Source organism: Diabrotica virgifera, chromosome 2, assembly GCF_917563875.1.
Source record: "Diabrotica virgifera virgifera chromosome 2, PGI_DIABVI_V3a".
Taxonomy (NCBI): Eukaryota; Metazoa; Arthropoda; class Insecta; order Coleoptera; family Chrysomelidae; genus Diabrotica; species Diabrotica virgifera.
This window is the reverse complement of record NC_065444.1, coordinates 130,281,675-130,300,089: the sequence shown is the minus strand read 5'-3', so window position 1 is coordinate 130,300,089 and position 18,415 is coordinate 130,281,675. Positions and strand designations below refer to the sequence as shown.

Genomic DNA, 18,415 nt, shown 5'->3' with positions numbered 1-18,415 from the left:
TTACCATAAAATTTCGGTAGGCCGGAAGGGATTAAGTTTCTAGATATTATGAGATGATTCACTTGGCAAATACGTCTATTTAGAAATTTACGTTTTTAATTTTAAACACACAACGTAAAATAATATAACAATAACAGATTTTTACATAATATCAGATGACAAGATGGGGCCCCTAAGCGATTGGGCCCCCCCCGCAAGCTTCACGCTGCGGGGGCCTCTGTTACGCCCCTGGCACAGCGGCTGAGGATCCTTGGAAATGATGTATCCATGTGTAAATTTTGTGTGACCTAGACGCAATCTGTTGAGGACTACTTGTGCATGTCTTTGAGGTGAGAGTGGTAGTAAAGCAGAAGCAACATCTGGTTTGATAATTTTTAGTCTTGCTTCTGTTTGGCTCCATCTTTCCTGCCAGGTTTTGTGAAGATGGGTTTTTATTAATGGTTTTTGGTCTGAAAATGGTATGTTTTCCATCATAGGAATTGCTGTGTTATTGATTGTTTCTGTTGCTGCTCTATCAGCCGCTTCATTGCCCATTATCCCAACATGGGATGGCACCCATAAGAATCTTATGTTTTTGCCGCGTGTTTGAGCATTGTAAAGCATGTATTTTATTTGTGTTAAGTTGGCATGAGTAGGATACATCTGTTTGATACTCTTTAAGGCACTTATAGAATCTGATATGATGAGAAAATTTATATCTGAGGTGGTACACAGGTTTATTGCATTGCAGATTGCTTGCACTTCTCCAGTATATATGCTACACTCATTGGCTAGGCGGGTGACAGAGGTACTGTCTTCGAAAATAGCTGCAGCAGCTACACCATTGCTGCTTTTGTCAGTAAAAATCAGTCTGAAATCAGGATATCTGGAGATGGTAGAGTGGAATTGTTGTTTTATTTCAGAAGGATTGTGTGAATGCTTGGGATAGCTGAGTAAGGTAAAATCTACTTTTGGTATTTGAACATTCCAAGGAAGAGACGCATCTGTTTGTAGACGAGGCTCTCAACTGATATACATCATATTCAAATCGATTAATGCGTTCGTTGAATAATAAGTTTCTAAGGGTAGAACTTGAGTAGAGATTTGGAGAGTTTTTCTTTACTAAGCTTGTTATGAAGGAATTGTCATTTTCATTTATGTACACTGAGATATGTACTAGCACAACACATTGAAAAATATTGACTTCTAAGAATTAGTGGAGGTTCTCCTAATAACCGGCAAAATAACGCAAAAGATGGAAAACATAATACATTGCGAAACAAAAAGAGATGAAACTAGTGGAGGTGGAAATTATCGTTATAAACGTCTAAATTAACATTACATTACATAGTTTCCCACCTTTAGACGTCCGTGACAGGAGTATTTTATAAAATTCTACTGTCACAGTGACAGTTGTCATACTCCTCTGATACGTTGGACTATTTGAAAAGTTGTTGGACTATTTGACAAAATAGATTATTGTTAATTGTGAGTTTTACTTGTATTTTTACGTAAAAATATTTCGAATTCTAATTGCGAGTATGTATATAGAGTATATATAGAGGAGGATTTTTTATTCTAAAAATATTGTCAATAGTTTAAAAACATGGGAAACGTTCATTTAAAGTTCTATTTAAAAAATAAGGGTTGACACTAGTTAGAGTGCTTTTGGCGCTCTATGAACTAGTAAAAATCTAGAGAGGATTTCCACTAGGAGAATCCAGAAAGGTAAAAATATACAGGGTGTTCAGTTTAAAAAAACATAAGTTTGTGTCACCCTGTCAATACGGGTGGCCGTGTATATTTGAAAATATTTTAGGTGATAGTACTATCTACACCCCAATTTTTACCTAAATAACTTTTTTTCATATCTCTTGCGACAAACGAGTAATTGGACTTTATCACACTAATGCCCAACCCTGTGTCATAATAGTGATGTCATCCATTTGGGTGTGATGACGTAATCGATGATTTTTTTAAATAGGAATAGGGGTCGTGTTGATTCTCTATTTAGTAATATAAACACTAACATCATTATTTATACAGGCTGGCCAAAAAATTATTTTTGAATTAAATTAATTGACGCAATAAGTAGAATTTATGTAATTTATTTAACTCAAAATACATTTTCCTGCTGTCAGAAAATAGATAAAAAAAAATGAGAAGCAAAACATTGCTTCTCGCGTAAATTAAATGTTCAAACTGCCAAGATGCAGGTAGTTGACTATTTGAGGTTTGGGAAAAGGAATGTTTTTTTTTAAATAATGGTTTTTTGATTATTTAATAAATTTTTTATAAATAATAGCTATTTGTATAACAAGGGAGGAAAGGGCTACTTTTCCTCCCGAGAATGAAGTTTACTGCCCGACGCGTAGAGGAGGGCAGTAATCATTCAAGGGAGGAAAAGGCACTTTACTCCCATGTTATACATATGGTTTTTCCACCTTCCTCAAATAACAAGTCATGTTTTCATTTTTACTTAATTTATTTATGTAACTAACCAACAAAATTTATTAGAACTAAAACTAACAAGTACGTACAATATAACTGTCAATTGTCAAATATAAGTCAAATTAATAATGTAAACATTGTTAAATCAAAATAACAATTTACTGTTTTTTACCATTCTGCAAAATACAGAGTGTTTTATAAATAAACGTTAAAATGTATAGAAACTTACGTAATAGAAAATAGATATTGTACAGGGCGTCAATAAGTTACATTTCATGAATGAAATACCATGACGTCACTTTTACTTTTCCTCCCTAGGGAGGAAAAGTACAACTTTGCTCCCTACAATCAGGTCTGGAAAAGTATACTTTCGGTAGAGGTAGGTGGAAAACATTTTTTTTATATTTTCTGACATCAGTAAAATGTATTTTAAGTTACATATATTACATATTGTTTTGGACACCCTGTATAAATAATTATGTTAGTGTTTATATTACTGAATAGGGAATTAAATAACCTTTCAAATGAGCTATCACACGACCCCTATTTCCATTTTAAAAAATCATCCATTACGTTATCACGCCCAAATGGATGACGTCACTATTATGGCATATATGTCAAAACATAATTTTGACTGTCTCGGGATTTTTCTCCAAAGTGGCCTATTTTCGAAAAAATGAATTTATTTCATAATTTTCAATCTCTCTATATATTATATAGTATTGAATTTTTACGTTTTTATATGATTATCTGATAATTTTAATAATGCTGCCCTCTGGCAGAATCTAGTAAAAAAATATATTTATAGAGACAATAGCGACAAATTTAGATATACCAAACGACGTCGGATGTGCACTCATGGCCTCCTCCACTTGTCGTATACCGTTGTAATAAGCAAAGTCCTCCTTCCCTCTTCTCTACGACGACGTAGTTTAGGGATGTTCCCTAATTAGTCTCAGTTTCTAAAATACTGAATTTATTCCATACTGTTGCATCATAGTTTATAACTTAATTCCAAGAAAAATCCAGTACGCCCTAGAAAACTATTAACAAGTATTGAGTTCAACAAAACCAAGTGGTCCGAACTCAAACCTTATCATTAGTCTTAACAACTTAAAATTTATCATCACTTAACAGATTCAATACTCATACATAATACAAAATCATACATCATATTACCAAAACCGTCTGGGAAGCTCTAAAAGTGTTGCAAAAGACACTTGGTCCGTAATAAACGATCTTCGAAATAAAACCCACACTGCTCAATCATTTTCCCTTCCAGATCCTGAAAATCTAAATGAATACTTTGTTAATGTGAGTGAAAATATTACATCAACTATGTTGCTACAACAAGATCCCATTTCCTATCTCCCTAATTCAAGAAAAGTCTCGAATTCATTATTTTTAAAACCAGTCGATAATTCTGAACTGTACCAAACAATCAATAGTATCAAAAGCAAATCTTCCTGTAGTACTGATGGTCTATCGATAAAATTTTTTTCAAATCTCCCAGAAAATGTGTTGGAAGTCGTCATCTCACTAATTAATGATTCTTTCGAGAAAGGTAAATTTCCAGAGTGCCTAAAGACAGCCATCATTATTCCTCATCATAAGGCTGGTGAAATATATAATACCTGCAATTATAGACCTATTGCAAAAATACCGGTACTCTCCAAAATTATTGAGAGACTCATAAAAGCTCGACTTACGTCCTTTCTCGTTGAAAACAACATTTTATCACAAAATCAGTTCGGCTTCTTTTTAAATAAGATATGCACCATTGATGCCATGTTTTCTGTAATACATGAGGTTTATCAAGCACTAAATAAAAATCTTCACACTGCCACCGTTTTTTGTGACTACGCCAAAGCTTTTGGTTGTGTAAATCACAACATTTTGATAAAAAAACTAAATTTCTACAGAATTCGAGGAATTTCTTTAAATTGGTTCCAATCTTACTTGAATGATAGGAAACAACTGGTTAAAGCAAATGATACAGACTCGAGTCTCAAAAACATTGTATGTGGGGTACCTCAAGGTTCAGTATTGGGTCCTCTACTTTTACTTATCTTTATTAATGACATCACTAGTTTAAAAATCGATGGAAAAATCTTTCTTTTTGCTGACGATACCAGTATCTCTTGGAGCAACTCAAATATTGCAACTCTTCATGCTACTATAACTTCTGATCTACTTACAATAAAAACCTGGTCTGACTCTAATTTACTTTCGTTTAACGTAGATAAAACAGTAGCATTATCTTATAAAGGAGCTCTTCAATCCTTACCTCTTAACAACAGCCAGATCAGTAGGTACCGTTGATTCTGTAAAAATTTCTTGGTATTTTTTTAGACAGCAACCTTAAATGGTCCCTTCATGTCGATTTGTTAAGGAAGAAACTATCTTCAGCTTGCTATGCTATAAGATCTGTTTCGAATGAACTCAATTTGGCATCTTCCAAAATAACATATTTTTCTTTGTTCGAGTCGCATCTTCGATATGGTCTTCTTTTTTGGGGTTCTGCTACAACTACCCAATTCGATGTTATTTTCAAATTACAAAAAAGAGCAATAAGATTACAACGAACTGCAGAAGTTACTTCAAAGATCACGGAATTTTACCCCTTCTACCTTTGTATATTTTAGGAACTGTTTGCTTAATTCGTAAACATCTACATGTCGTTCCACCAAGACCTAATCATGACTACTTCAAGAGAAACTTTACCTTTGACGTCTATTTACCGACCCCGTCCTCTGAGTTAGTAAAGAAATCTATATTATATTCCACAAAAAAACTTTCCAACCATCTCCCTCTACAACTTAAATCTGCAGCATCTTTCCCAAAATTCCGTAAAATGACAAAAGCCCACCTACCTGAAAGATCATATTATTCAGTAGAAGATTTTCTTAATCAATAACTAAGAAATTACAGTACTCTTTGCACAAGTAGTATTATTATTATTATTTTTTATCTATATTTGGATGTCATATGCAGCAGCGTAACTTTTAAACATATTAGTTACTAGGTAGACTATGCAATTTGCAATTTATTTAAATTTTTAAATGTTGCAATTGATTGTTTCTGTTTTACTTCATTATTATTATTATTTTTATTATATTGACGATTTATGTAATTTTAGTAAATTGAATTGTTATTGTTTTGTTTTCTTGACTTTTTATAAGTTCTCGATAAAATTCTACAATTTTTCATGACAATAAAGCTTTCTATTATATTTTATTCTATTTTATTCTACATTGTACATAAATTGAACAGTCATACCATATATGTACCAAGATTTTTCAGTCTATAAGAAGTAGAGACTAATAAATTTATAGTGTTTTATAAATAATATTGGATATTTGCATTTAGCACATTCTCATCGTACCTAAAACTAAAGATTGTATAGGTAACGGAATTAAAGGATCTTCCAATCTATTTAAATATGTATATAAAGCTTGACAAGCCCTTAAAGTATATCCAGTATCTAATAACGTTTGTATAGTTCTAGTATCTCCACGTTGAATAGCTTGTACAAATTCTTGTACGACCCTGTTGTTGAGTCCACCTTCTGGCCTGATCAACCAACGATGATCTACGATTCTAGCATCTAAAACAATTAAATTTTATACGTTGGTGTTAATTTTGGAATTTAACAAATTAACCTTGAGCTGGGGTTAATTTCATGTAATCGAATGAACTATCTTTCAGTAAAGTCGTCCCAGAAACGCAACTCATAAATATTGGTAATATCATTTTAAAGTCTTCTACTTTAAAATGTATAATATATCTGAATTGCCGCCTAATTGAGTCAGATTAAATAAATTATTAGAAGAATTTTCTACTAAGCAACAACATTTTTGTTTAATTTAATAAGATTAGTTGTTAACAAAAGCTGTTGATAAGGCAGTTGATGGAAAAATACAGGAGTAAAGAAACAAACTCTCATATGGTATTCATTGATCTTTAGAAAACATGTGATAGAGTTCCTCGAGAGATTCTGTGGTGGGCACTCAATAAGAAAGGAGTCCCTGGTGAATATGTAAAGATTGTGAGGGATATGTATGAGGGAGTAACGACTAGTGTTAGGACAGGTGTGGGAAAGACTGATAAATTTCATGTGAAAGTAGGATTGCACCAAGGCTCGGTGCTTAGTCCGTATTTATTCTCATTAGTTTTGGACCAGATAACAGCGAAACTACAGGGTAACATTCCATGGTGCCTAATGTATGCTGATGATGTCGAGAGAGCATAGGTTGAGATGGTTTGGCCATGTTCAACGTCGAGACGCTAATTACCCATTACGAGGAATTGTTGAAGTGCAGATTCCTGGAAGGAGTAGGAGAGGAAGACCAAAGAAGACGTGGGGGTAGACGATTAGGCAGAACATGTTGGTAAAGGGGATTAATATTGATATGACCCAAGATAGAATTGTATGGAGAAATGCAATTAGGGAAGCCGACAAGGCATAGAGAATGATGATGAGATGTTAACAGAAGCTGAATATTTCATTACTTACAACTATAAGCAGGTAGTATGTAAGTAGAAATATTTCATTATAACCTACTTAACCACTTTCTTTAACAAAATTTAAAACGAAGAAAAAATACCAGCTGAATGGCTGGAGTCATTGTTTATAACATTACCAAAGAAAAGCAGGCCCCCAAATCCAGCGATTTTAGACTAATCAGTTTGATGAGTCATAACGCACTTTTACTTTTACGAATTAAATAACTAGAGAGGCACCATTTTGTATGCCGTTCTCTTAAAAAAAAATTGTGAGTTCCGAAATAACGTTTATGTTTGCTTTATCGACTTTGGAGAGAAATACAACTTCAGATGAAAGTATAAATAACTTAAATAAAAACATAATTAGAGCCATTGAAGAAAGCCAACGAAAAAACTGTCCAAAAAAAGAAGAGAGATGAAACAATAAGCCCAGACACTAGAGAACTAATCAATACTCGAAGTAAAGTTAGAGGAAGCGAAAATACTGAAAAACGTGCGTTAACAGGCATCAACAAGAAAGTGTCAAAGGAAATCAGAAAAGACCTAAGGAAGTTTAAATCTCAAGGCATCAAGAAAACCATAGAAGAAAACCAAAGTTTGAAAGTTTTACGAAGGAAATTGAACAACGGAAAATGCGAAATACATCAATTACAAAATAAAAAGGGCGAAATAACATCAAACAGAGAAGATTTACTAAATATTGTGGAAGAATTTTATTTGGAAATATATGAGAGCTAAAGGCAAAATGAAAATAATCTGAGGGAAGCGGTTTCAAAGAAAACAATAAACCAAGGCTCCGAAATACTACCAGAGATAACCACTAGCGAAATCCATCAAGCACTAAGAGAAATGGAAAAGCACCAGGTGAAGATGGAGTCGTAATACAGGCCATTAAAAACGGAGACCACATTCTTATAGGTAAAACAAAAAATCTCTTCAACTTATGCCTTCATCAAAAGTCGATACCTGAAAAATGGAAAAAAGCAGTAACAATAGGTACTTTTGCATAAGAAGCGAGATAAGACAGACATAACATTACAGCCCCATTAGCCTGCTAAACCACTTATACAAACTCTTTACAAAAGTAGTGACATCAAGAGTAGAAAAGAAGGTAGATTTTTACCAGCCAAAAGAACAAGCTGGATTTCGCACAAACTTTGGGACAAACGACCATCTGCAGGCAGTAAAGTTAGTAATTGAAAAGTCAATAGAATATACCTAATAAGCCCCTTGTCCTAGCATTCGTGTATTTTCATAAAGCCTTTGACACGATAGAGCTGGATAGCATTTTAGAAGCTTTAAATGAATGCCGCATTGACTATCGTTATATTACACTCATCTATAATATTTACAAAGAGGCAACAATGAGTGTTAAGATACATGATAAAACCAAACAAATAAGCATAGAACGCGGCGTAAGCGTAAGACAAGGCGACACACTCTCACCAAAACTATTCATATTGTTCTGGAATATGCCTAGATGCTCAACTGGGACAATAAATGGATCACAATAGACGGAGAAAACTTAAATCATCTTCGTTTTGCAGATGACATAATCCTTATAACTGATGACCTAGGAGAAGTAAAGGAAATGCTATAAGTTAGACGCTATCTGCTGGAAAATAGGCCTGAAAATGAATTTTACTAAAACTAAATTTATGACTAATCTGATTCCTAGCGGACAGCTGGGTGAACAAGAAGTAGAACCAGTGGAAAAGTACATTTACTTAAGCCATGAAATTAGAATTGGCAGAGATAACCAAACATGCGAAATAAAAAGAATGTTAACTTTTGCTTGGGCAGTCTATACGGAGCGCTGAGAAACATTTAGGAGCAGTATACCGATTAGTTTAAAAAGACAAGTGTTTGATCAATGTGTGCTACTGGTAACGACAAATGGAGTAGAGACACTGACTCTGACCAAGGCAACAGCGTCGAAAATGAGGGTTGGTCAAAGGCGTTTGGAAAGATCCATGCTGGGCATGACCCTACGGGATAAAATAAGAAATGAAGATCTCAGACAAAGAATCGGTCACAAAAGACAAGAATCACAGATGTTATAGAACGTGTCACGTTATATGAATAAATATGGGGAGCAAGTAGCCACAAAAACCGTACGACCCTCCAAAGCAGAGGAGTTGAAGAAGTACGGCTCGATAAAGGTAGGATGGGTGATATACCAAGTCATGGAGAGGCACAACCTGATACGGTGCTACAAGTGTCTTAAGTTCGGTCATAATACATATGACTGCAAAGAAGAAAGTAGAGCAGCTTGTTGTTACAACAGCCTGAAAAATGGGCACACGGCAGTAAACTGCACAAACAAAGCCTATTGTTTAGTGTGCAAGGAGGAGGGGCACAGGATGGACAGGATGGCCTGTCCAGCCTACAGAGCCCTAGTTTACGGCAGGAGAGGAGAGGGAGAACCCCCCTAGAAAACGAATAATAAACAACAGATTTTTTGGAAAACAAAGGTGGGCCCATATATAGCCCACCTAGGGTATATATTTTATATATTTATTTATTTATTTATATTATTAACTATTTTATCTATATTTTTATTTATTTATATTTATTTATTAGTCAATTTTATTTATACTTTTTTATCTATTTATTCTATTTATTTCTTTTATTTATACGAAATTTTAATAATTTTAAATTGATTAAAAATGGAGAGTCCGATGTAGGGGCGACTCTCGGGAACTGAACCAAACGGACCTCAAGGATCAACCTGGTATACGGATATTGCAGGTGAATGTGGGCAGGGCTCGAAGAGCACACGACCTTGTTCACGCAAAAGCCTGCATGTTAGAAACTGACCTGCTCATCGTCCCCGAACCGAACAAAAAGATAACCTCGGAAGGTGGATGGGTACAAGACAACGGAAAAAATCTAGGATCTAGGAGTGCGGGGTATTGTCAGGGGCGGAAATCATATCCTCATTAAACTGAGGGACTTCAGCCTTCTGGCATGCTACGTATCTCCGAACATCCCTATGCAGAGATACCAAAGCATCGTAGACGAAATAATGAGTGCCGCTACAAACGAAAAAGACGTGATCGTTGCCGGGGACATCAACGCTAAGTCAAGGTTGTGGGGTTCCCCCATAAATAATAAAAAGGGGGAACTCTGAAATGAATGGATAGCCCAGGCTGGCCTCCAAGTTCTGAACAACAACAAACCAACTTTTGTGAGAGGGGTCAGCCAGACACACATCGATGTAACATTAGCAAGTGAAGAATACACGGCTGGGATGTCCTCGACGACCAGCTGTTTACCCACCACCGATACATTAGGTACGAAATTAAGGTGAAGGGGAGAATAAGATGGACGATAGGACACACTGACATCTATTTTAACAAAACCACGTACCTGTCGGAGGTCAGAAAGATCAACGATGAAGAGATTTCTGACCTTGGCCAACTAATAAGAGCACTAAAAGATGCAGCAAAGTTGGCCACCGTGAAGAAAAAGAATGATAAAAAAATTCCCCTATTGGTGGACGGATGAGATTGAAAGTCTACGGGAGAGATGCCTCAGAGCTCGCAGGAATTATACGAGAAGCCAGGGCAGCCTCGAGCTCAAAGAAATATACAAGGAATTAAAGAAGGAATTAAATAAAAAAATAAAACAGGAAAAAAAGGAAAAGTGGCAGGCCCTTATAAAAGCTTTGGACGAAGATGTATGGGGCGATGCCTACAAGATAACTATGAAGGCCCTGAAAATAACCGCTCCATATAAATTGGATGAGGACCAGCGGATGGAATCGGCTGAACTCCTCTTCCCCACCAAAGACATCCAGAATTTTATAAAAATATTTCCAAATATGGTGGAGGAGTTTACAGAAGAGGAAATAAAAACCGCTGGTCAAGAGATGAAGACAAGGAAAGCTCCCGGCCCTGACGGGCTGCCACCAGAGGCAATCTAGATAGTAGCAACGGAGAAACCAGGTTTGATCAGAAGAATATGCAATGACCTACTGCAGAAACAAGAGTGTATAGGGATACACTGTATCTCTTAGTAATCATCTTATTAAGTACAAGACAAATTCTTTTAATATATAAATGTCCTTGGTAAAACAAATACGTTTGTTTATAATAAACATGATTGACCCATATTACCACATCAGTGTATCAGTTTTCGATACAAGGTCAGCTTGCAATAGCAAATATTATCCTTTATTTATAATTAAGTCGACACAGCATTTTTAATACAAACACTCTCACTTTATATATACAAAAACATTAAACAGGGGAATCCATATTCTTAGTTTTAATTTCATTGCGTAAAGATTAGTCATTGGTATTTGAGATCCCAACGGGTAAACATCACAGCGGATAAATGTTATACCACCAGCTCTTTACCGTAGTTACTTCAACGTACAAATAAATGAATTTACAGTGAGTAGTGTTACTTCATCAACCCTTATGGTAGGGGGTAACCACCCCTCAATCATCTGAGATGGTTCAGGTAAACAGGAACCATCATATGGCGATCTAAGACCAGGCGAGAACGTATGGAACTAGCAGTCTGGAAGGAGAAATGGAAAGAAACGTCAATGTTCTTGCACCTCGACCACCCTAGATAACAGTGGGGTGCCTACATAAAAAGGATGGAGACATCAGGCCGACGCGGAGCTGAGGATGGAATGGTATGAAGATAAAACATCGTGTGAAAATGGACAATGATATGGGACGTGCAGCGAGGACTTTTGGGTGATACGAACAAAGACGGTGTAAAAGTGGTAAGTCCATATTGCTTATTCTTATGGTATTTCCACGATATTAGTCCTGATTCGTATAATCATATAATAAAGTAATATAACTGTAATGTAAGATACACATAATCTAAGGTTTACCTATTTACCTATTCTATTTTTATTACCTCATTGGCATTATAGGAAATTTTTTTTTCTTTTCAAGTATTATGGTTATCTATAGGACGTATTGATACATTTTTACATTTTTATACGATTTTATATATTTACTAGCATATATTTTATGCGTTCGTTACGAAGTACAGGAATAAGGATAGGAAAATTATGAATAAATGAGTAGCAACAAAGTTACTTGGGAAGACTTCGTCAAAATAGTTGAGGAGATTATGCAAGAAGTAATAAGACAAAGTAGAAGGGTCTTGAAGAAGAAAGTACCTAAATCTAAGGATATACAAGAAGAAGTAACGACACAGTTAATTAAATTGTATAACAAGTTCACACACTTAACGAAGAAAAATTGGGAAGCACTATCAGACAAACAAAGAGAAGCGTGCAACAAATATTTTGGAAGAATCAGAGACAAAGTTATACGCTCATTTCAAGCTCTAAACTTAAGAACCGTAGTTCCAAGTTCAATACACCAGCCAATCGACAAGGAAATAGAGGAATAACAAAGCGACGAAGAAGTAGAAGAGGGAAAAAGTGACGAGGAGATAGAGGAAAAAATTAACGAGGAAATAGAAGAGGAAAAAGGCGACATAAAACAAGATATAAAAATATTAAACATGGCTCTGACAATTAACGAATTTTTGAATATTGCAAGCAAGGTATTGCCGAACGAGTTTGATGGAAGCTCAGGTAAATTACAACCATTTTTAGACGCATTAGAACTACTTGGAAAAATAGCGGAAGGATATGAAGACACAGCTGTAACGTTAATAAAGACAAGATTGACCAATAAGGCTAGAAACCTGATAACCACAGAGGATACGATCCCACTTATAGCCGCGGCACTGAAGAAAGAATTAAGAGGCGACAATCCGAAAACGATAATAGACAAGTTAGCAAAGAAAAGGCAAGGAAACAAATATGCAGCAGTGTACGCATCTGAAGTAGAGGAACTAGCGGAACAGTTGAAGGTAGCATACATAGCAGAAGGAATGCCATTGGAATTAGCGAAAAAATACACAACGGAAACAGTTGTAGCAACAATGAAACGAAATGTTAATACGGATAGAGCTAAGTTAATACTGGAGGCAGGTAACTTCACAACACCGCAGGAAGTAGTATCTAAATTTTTATCGATTGATACGATAGAGGAGAACACACAGGGAAGAGTGTTCAATTATAGGACGAATTATGAAAATAGGAGAGGACAGCAACAATACCGAAGAGGATACCATAACAAATACGATAGAGGAAGAAGAAATAACTTCGGACAACGGAACGAAGGAGAAGCAACAGAAAACCAACGGAATTATTCGAACAGAGGATACTGACAATTTAACAACCAAACGTACAGAGGGAACCAGAGAGGAGGACAGTAACAGAAACGTAAGGCTACTGGAGTTAGAGGACAGCCAAGAGGAACCGGAAAACCCGCGGTTGGGGTTTTGAATGAACGAAACAATGAAAGTACACAGTCAGAAGTGGAATATAATATTTACAACTTCGACTTAAACCTAACGAATTTTGTACGAATAAAAACAGGAATCCTAGAAAACACAAATACCTTTATCATAGACACAGGAGCTGATATTTCAATACTGAAATGTTCACAAGATTTTATGAAGGAACATGTGAAACCAAACACAAAGGCGAAAATAAAAGGAGTAACTTAAGGAGAATTACAAACAATGGGAAAAGTTGAAACAACACTAGAAGTAAAAGGATCTCGATTTGAGCATATCTTTCAATTAGTTGAACCTAGCTTTCCCATTCCAACTGACGGAATCATTGGGAGAGACTTTATTTCAAACTTTCAATGCATACTAGACTACGCTAACCTTAAAATGCGCATTAAAGAGGACAATGATTGTTACATTAGTACGAACATTTTGGATAATATAGATAATGACACGATAATAATACCGCCTAGATGTGAAATTTACAGAGACGTAAAAATTTTTCAAACGCTGAAGAACGACAGGATAGTGGAACAACAGGAAATACAACCAGGAATATTCATAGTGAGAACAATTATTTCAAGTAATAATCCATACATCAAAATTTTGAACACAACCTACGAAACAGTAAAAGTAGATACAAACGCAATCAAAACATTAGACATTAAATTATTCAACATATATAGACTGATCAACGACAGCAAGGATAGGAAAAAGGAATTACGGGAATCATTGAAGTTAGACATTCCAGAATACATACGCGATAAATTAGTATCTTTATGCGAAGATTATTCAGATATATTCGCCCTAAACATGCTAACATGTAACAGATTCTACGAACAGAAACTGAGAGTTACAAACTCCGATATATGTATATTAAAAACTATAGGACACCTCATGCACAAACAGAGGAATTAAACCGACAAGTACAAAAACTGAGAGACCAAGAAATAATAGAACCGTCCACATCAGAATACAACAGCCCAGTAGTGCTGGTACCGAAAAAAGCGATAGATGGAAATAAAGCATGGAGATTATGCATATATTTTAGACAACTGAACAAGAAAATAGTCACAGACAAGTTTCCTTTACCAAGAATAGACTCGATATTAGATCAACTAGTAAGAGAAAAATGGTTTTCAGTTATTGACTTAATGTCAGGTTTTCACCAAATACCATTAGAAAAATCATCTAGGAAATACACATCGTTTAGCACAGAAAATGGAGCAATTCAATTTACCAGATTACCTTTTGGATTAAATGTAAGCCCAAATAGCTTTTCACGAATGATGTCAATAGCATTTTCAGGATTAACACCAGACAAAGCATTTCTTTACATGGACGATATAGTATTAATAGGAATATCTGAAAAACATCACCTAGACAACCTGAAAAAGATATTCGAGACATGTCGAAAATTCAATTTGAAACTTAACCCAGGAAAATGTCAATTTTTTAGAAGAGAAGTAACATATTTAGGACATGATCTTTCTCAGGAAGGAGTATCACCAGACAAAGCGAAATATGCAATGATTGAACAATACCCAACACCTAAGACAGCGGAAGAAACAAAAATATTCTTAGCATTTTGTAACTATTATAGACGTTTTATTCAAAATTTTGCTGAAATATGCAGACCACTCAACAGATTATCGAGAAAAGGAGTAGAATTTTTTTGGTCAGAAGAATGTGAAAAGGCATTAAATAAGCTTAAATCATCTCTGATGAAGCCACCGATCCTAAAATATCCAGTTTTCAATAAACAATTCATCCTAACAACAGACGCATCCAACGAGAGTTGTTCAGCAATTTTAAGTCAAGATTATAACGGAATAGACCTACCAATAGCATACGCATCAAGAAGTTTCAATAAAGGAGAATGTAATAAACCTATAATCGTTAAGGAATTACTAGCGATTCATTGGGGAATTAATCATTTCAAATGTTATTTATATGGAGCACCAACATTTTTAGTCAAAACGGATCATAAACCACTAACACATTTATTTGCAATGGAAGAACCAACTTCGAAACTTACAAGGATCAGATTAGATTTAGAGGAATACGATTTCGAAATAGAGTATATAACAGGGAAAAATAACTACGCAGACAGTCTTTCAAGAATAACATTACATCAACTAAAGAACTTATACATAGACAATACCCATATATTAGCTATAACACGAGCTCAAGCAAGAGAAAAGGAAAAAGAATCAAGGCAAACAAAGGCAGAAAGTGAACTCGCACTACAGCCAGAAGCCACCAAACAGACAGTAAGGAAGGTACTAAATAATTTAGAGGCGCATAGACTACCAATTTTGTCTTTTGGAGCAGAACTAATCTCACCAAGACTGAGCATTAGGGTCAAAAACAAAATAAAATGCAGCAAGAGCATAGCCACAGGATTCAATCATTTCGATTAAAACCAAATGTTGGCACAGAATAATAAGCTGGCGGTAGAGAATTCAGTACATAAAGTAAAAATATACGTAAACGATATTATTTTTAAATTGTGCACAATAGATGAATTTATTAAACAAGGAAACAAAATATTGAAGAATGTAGAAATATACATATGTGAAGTACCAGAAACAATAAAAGATGACAAAGAAAAACACAGATTAATAGAAGAATATCATAATCACCCGATGTTAGGAGGACACTTAAAGAAAAATAGACTAATAAAGAAGCTAAAAGCAAGATTCAGATGGAAAAATTTGGAAAAAGACGTAAGAAAATACGTTAAACAATGCCATGAATGTCAAATTAACAAACCGAATAGAACACATGTCAAAGAAGACGTGATATCGGACACTTTTTCGAAACCAGAGGACACAGAGTACATAGATACGATAGATCTAGGTCAATTCACTAGAAGTAATAAAAGCAATGAAGACAAAAAAGAGCGGCAAGAAGAAAATAAGCCCAAAACAACATCACAACACTTTAAAATAGGAGACCTAGTCGTAGTAAAAAGGGAAGAGAAAGGTAAGTGTAATAGTCTTTATGTAGGCCCCTTCACAATAACAGAGGTAAATAACGTTAAGAGGAAACAGTAGCGATCAACAGGTAGCTAAAACGCGTTCCAAGATCGCGGCTGAAATTTTGAATATTTTTTCGAGATATTTGGTACACGTATTCGTAATATAATAAAGAATGGCGGTACAGAGCCCAATTTGAAAAATATGTTAATATGTGTATATTACTCTGTAATTAAATACAATATTAAAAAACGAGCCTGTACCGCCATTAAGAAGAACAAAAAAATACACTTTCTTCAAATAAACTTTTTTATCCGATGCCTAGATTTTGTGTCATTTTGGAACTACTAATGAAATAAAAAATTTTAGTAGTTCCAAAATGACACAAAATCTAGGCATCGGATAAAAAAGTTTATTTGAAAAAAGTGTATTTTTTTGTTCTTCTTAATGGCGGTACAGGCTCGTTTTTTTAATATTGTATTTAATTACAGAGTAATATCCACATATTAATATATTTTTCAAATTGGGCTCTGTACCGCCATTCTTTATTATATCACGAATACGTGTGCCAAATATCTCGAAAAAATATTCAAAATTACAACCGCAATCTTGGAACGCGTTTTGGCTACCTGTTGATCGCTACTTTATCACCTTAATTGTAAGATCAGAATGGAAAACAATAAAATCAAGGAAATACATAAGAATAGATTATATGCTTACAATCCGAGGACACAGTGCGTGACAAGTGGAACATGAACAAGGTTGACAATGAACATTTTTTTTGTATTTAATTATTAGTTATAGGAAATAAAAACTTAACTTGTATTGATTAAAACGCAGTAAGCAGTTGGTGGTACTATCAGAAAATTTTCTTCCTTTTCCGTAGTCAGAAAATTTTTGGAGGGAAGGGGAAGATGTCGCACCTTTAATAAAAAAGCGAAATAACTCAAAATTCATGGTTTTCGAGATTTAATCATAAAGTGAAATAACTAGACGAGAAGAACCTGTTCCGTTTAACAGCCAGGTTAAAATGATGAAAATGAGAGAGATAAATGATTTTTCCGCTCTTTTTTACTAACGCCTTTGCACAAACCGGTACTCGTAAAGTGGTGGAATTCAGTTATACTCCGGCTGTGTTTGGAGGTAAGATATCCGGTATTTTTAAAGAAAGTGATACAATTCTGTGTTTTACTAACGAGTAAGTATATTATTTGCTATCGCTTTTTAGAAAAGTGTATTCTTTCAGATTTATTTCACTTTATTAGAAAACTAGTTGAAGATTTGTTAGTTCATTTATGAGTTAGTTCATTTTAGTAGAAATTATTTCTTATTATGTGCCGTATTATTTCAACTTTATGCAGTTTCTAATTAAAAATTAAAAAAATTACTAAAGTACAGTAAGTATTATTTCAATATTCTACTATTATTTTATTAGATAGGTAGTTAGAAACCTTCACGTTTTTGACTTGTTTCACTTTATTATAAAATCAACAATAATTATTGTAATAGTAATACTTTTAATATGCAATGGTTTGATGTTTGCATTGATACGTATGTACTTATTTTTTGATAATCCAATTTAATTAGATTCTTGTTGACTATCAGCTTCTTGTCTAACTAACCGGTATAATATTTATACTCTTGTTTTAGAGTGGCGTCTTCTAGTCTAGAGCACAAAAATACTTGGATTAGTAGCGAAAAATTCCTCATTGGATAATAATTCCATCAATGAAAAACCCGTTAATAATAAATGTGAAACTACGGAAGAAGTAAGTTTCAATTTGTATTACTTTAATATATGTATAAATACACATTTTTTTTATTATAAACTAAAGCTTTTACTTGTTTCTATCAAAAAGTAATAGTATCTTACGTAATAATAGTAAACTTACGTATCTATGTCAAAAAATACAAAAAAAAAACTATCCCCGCTCGTTGTCTGAAAGAGCCATGTACCGAAAAGTGCAGACTTAAGTGCTCCGTTAATATCAATACAGCAAACAGATATGGTATTTTTTGCAAGTTTTGGGAATTGGCCAGTTTGCTAAAGCAAAGAGCATACATAAATTCTTGTATGGATGATATTCAACCTAAGTACAGGTACACAAACGCTGAGAATCCTAGGCGCTGCAACCAGGCTTTCCATTTTGTTATAA

At 34.5% G+C, this 18,415-nt stretch overlaps 1 protein-coding gene across 1 annotated transcript in view; it reads right to left on the bottom strand.

Moving 5' to 3' along the window:
• The window catches only part of LOC114335659 (uncharacterized), a 253,315-nt gene that overhangs the window by 20,342 nt on the left and 214,558 nt on the right, over window positions 1-18,415 (bottom strand). Inside the window, exon 3 of the mRNA XM_028285929.2 lies at window positions 5,816-6,037. Coding sequence (XP_028141730.1) covers window positions 5,816-6,037 — 222 coding nt within the window. The remainder of the gene's footprint in view (window positions 1-5,815; window positions 6,038-18,415) is intronic.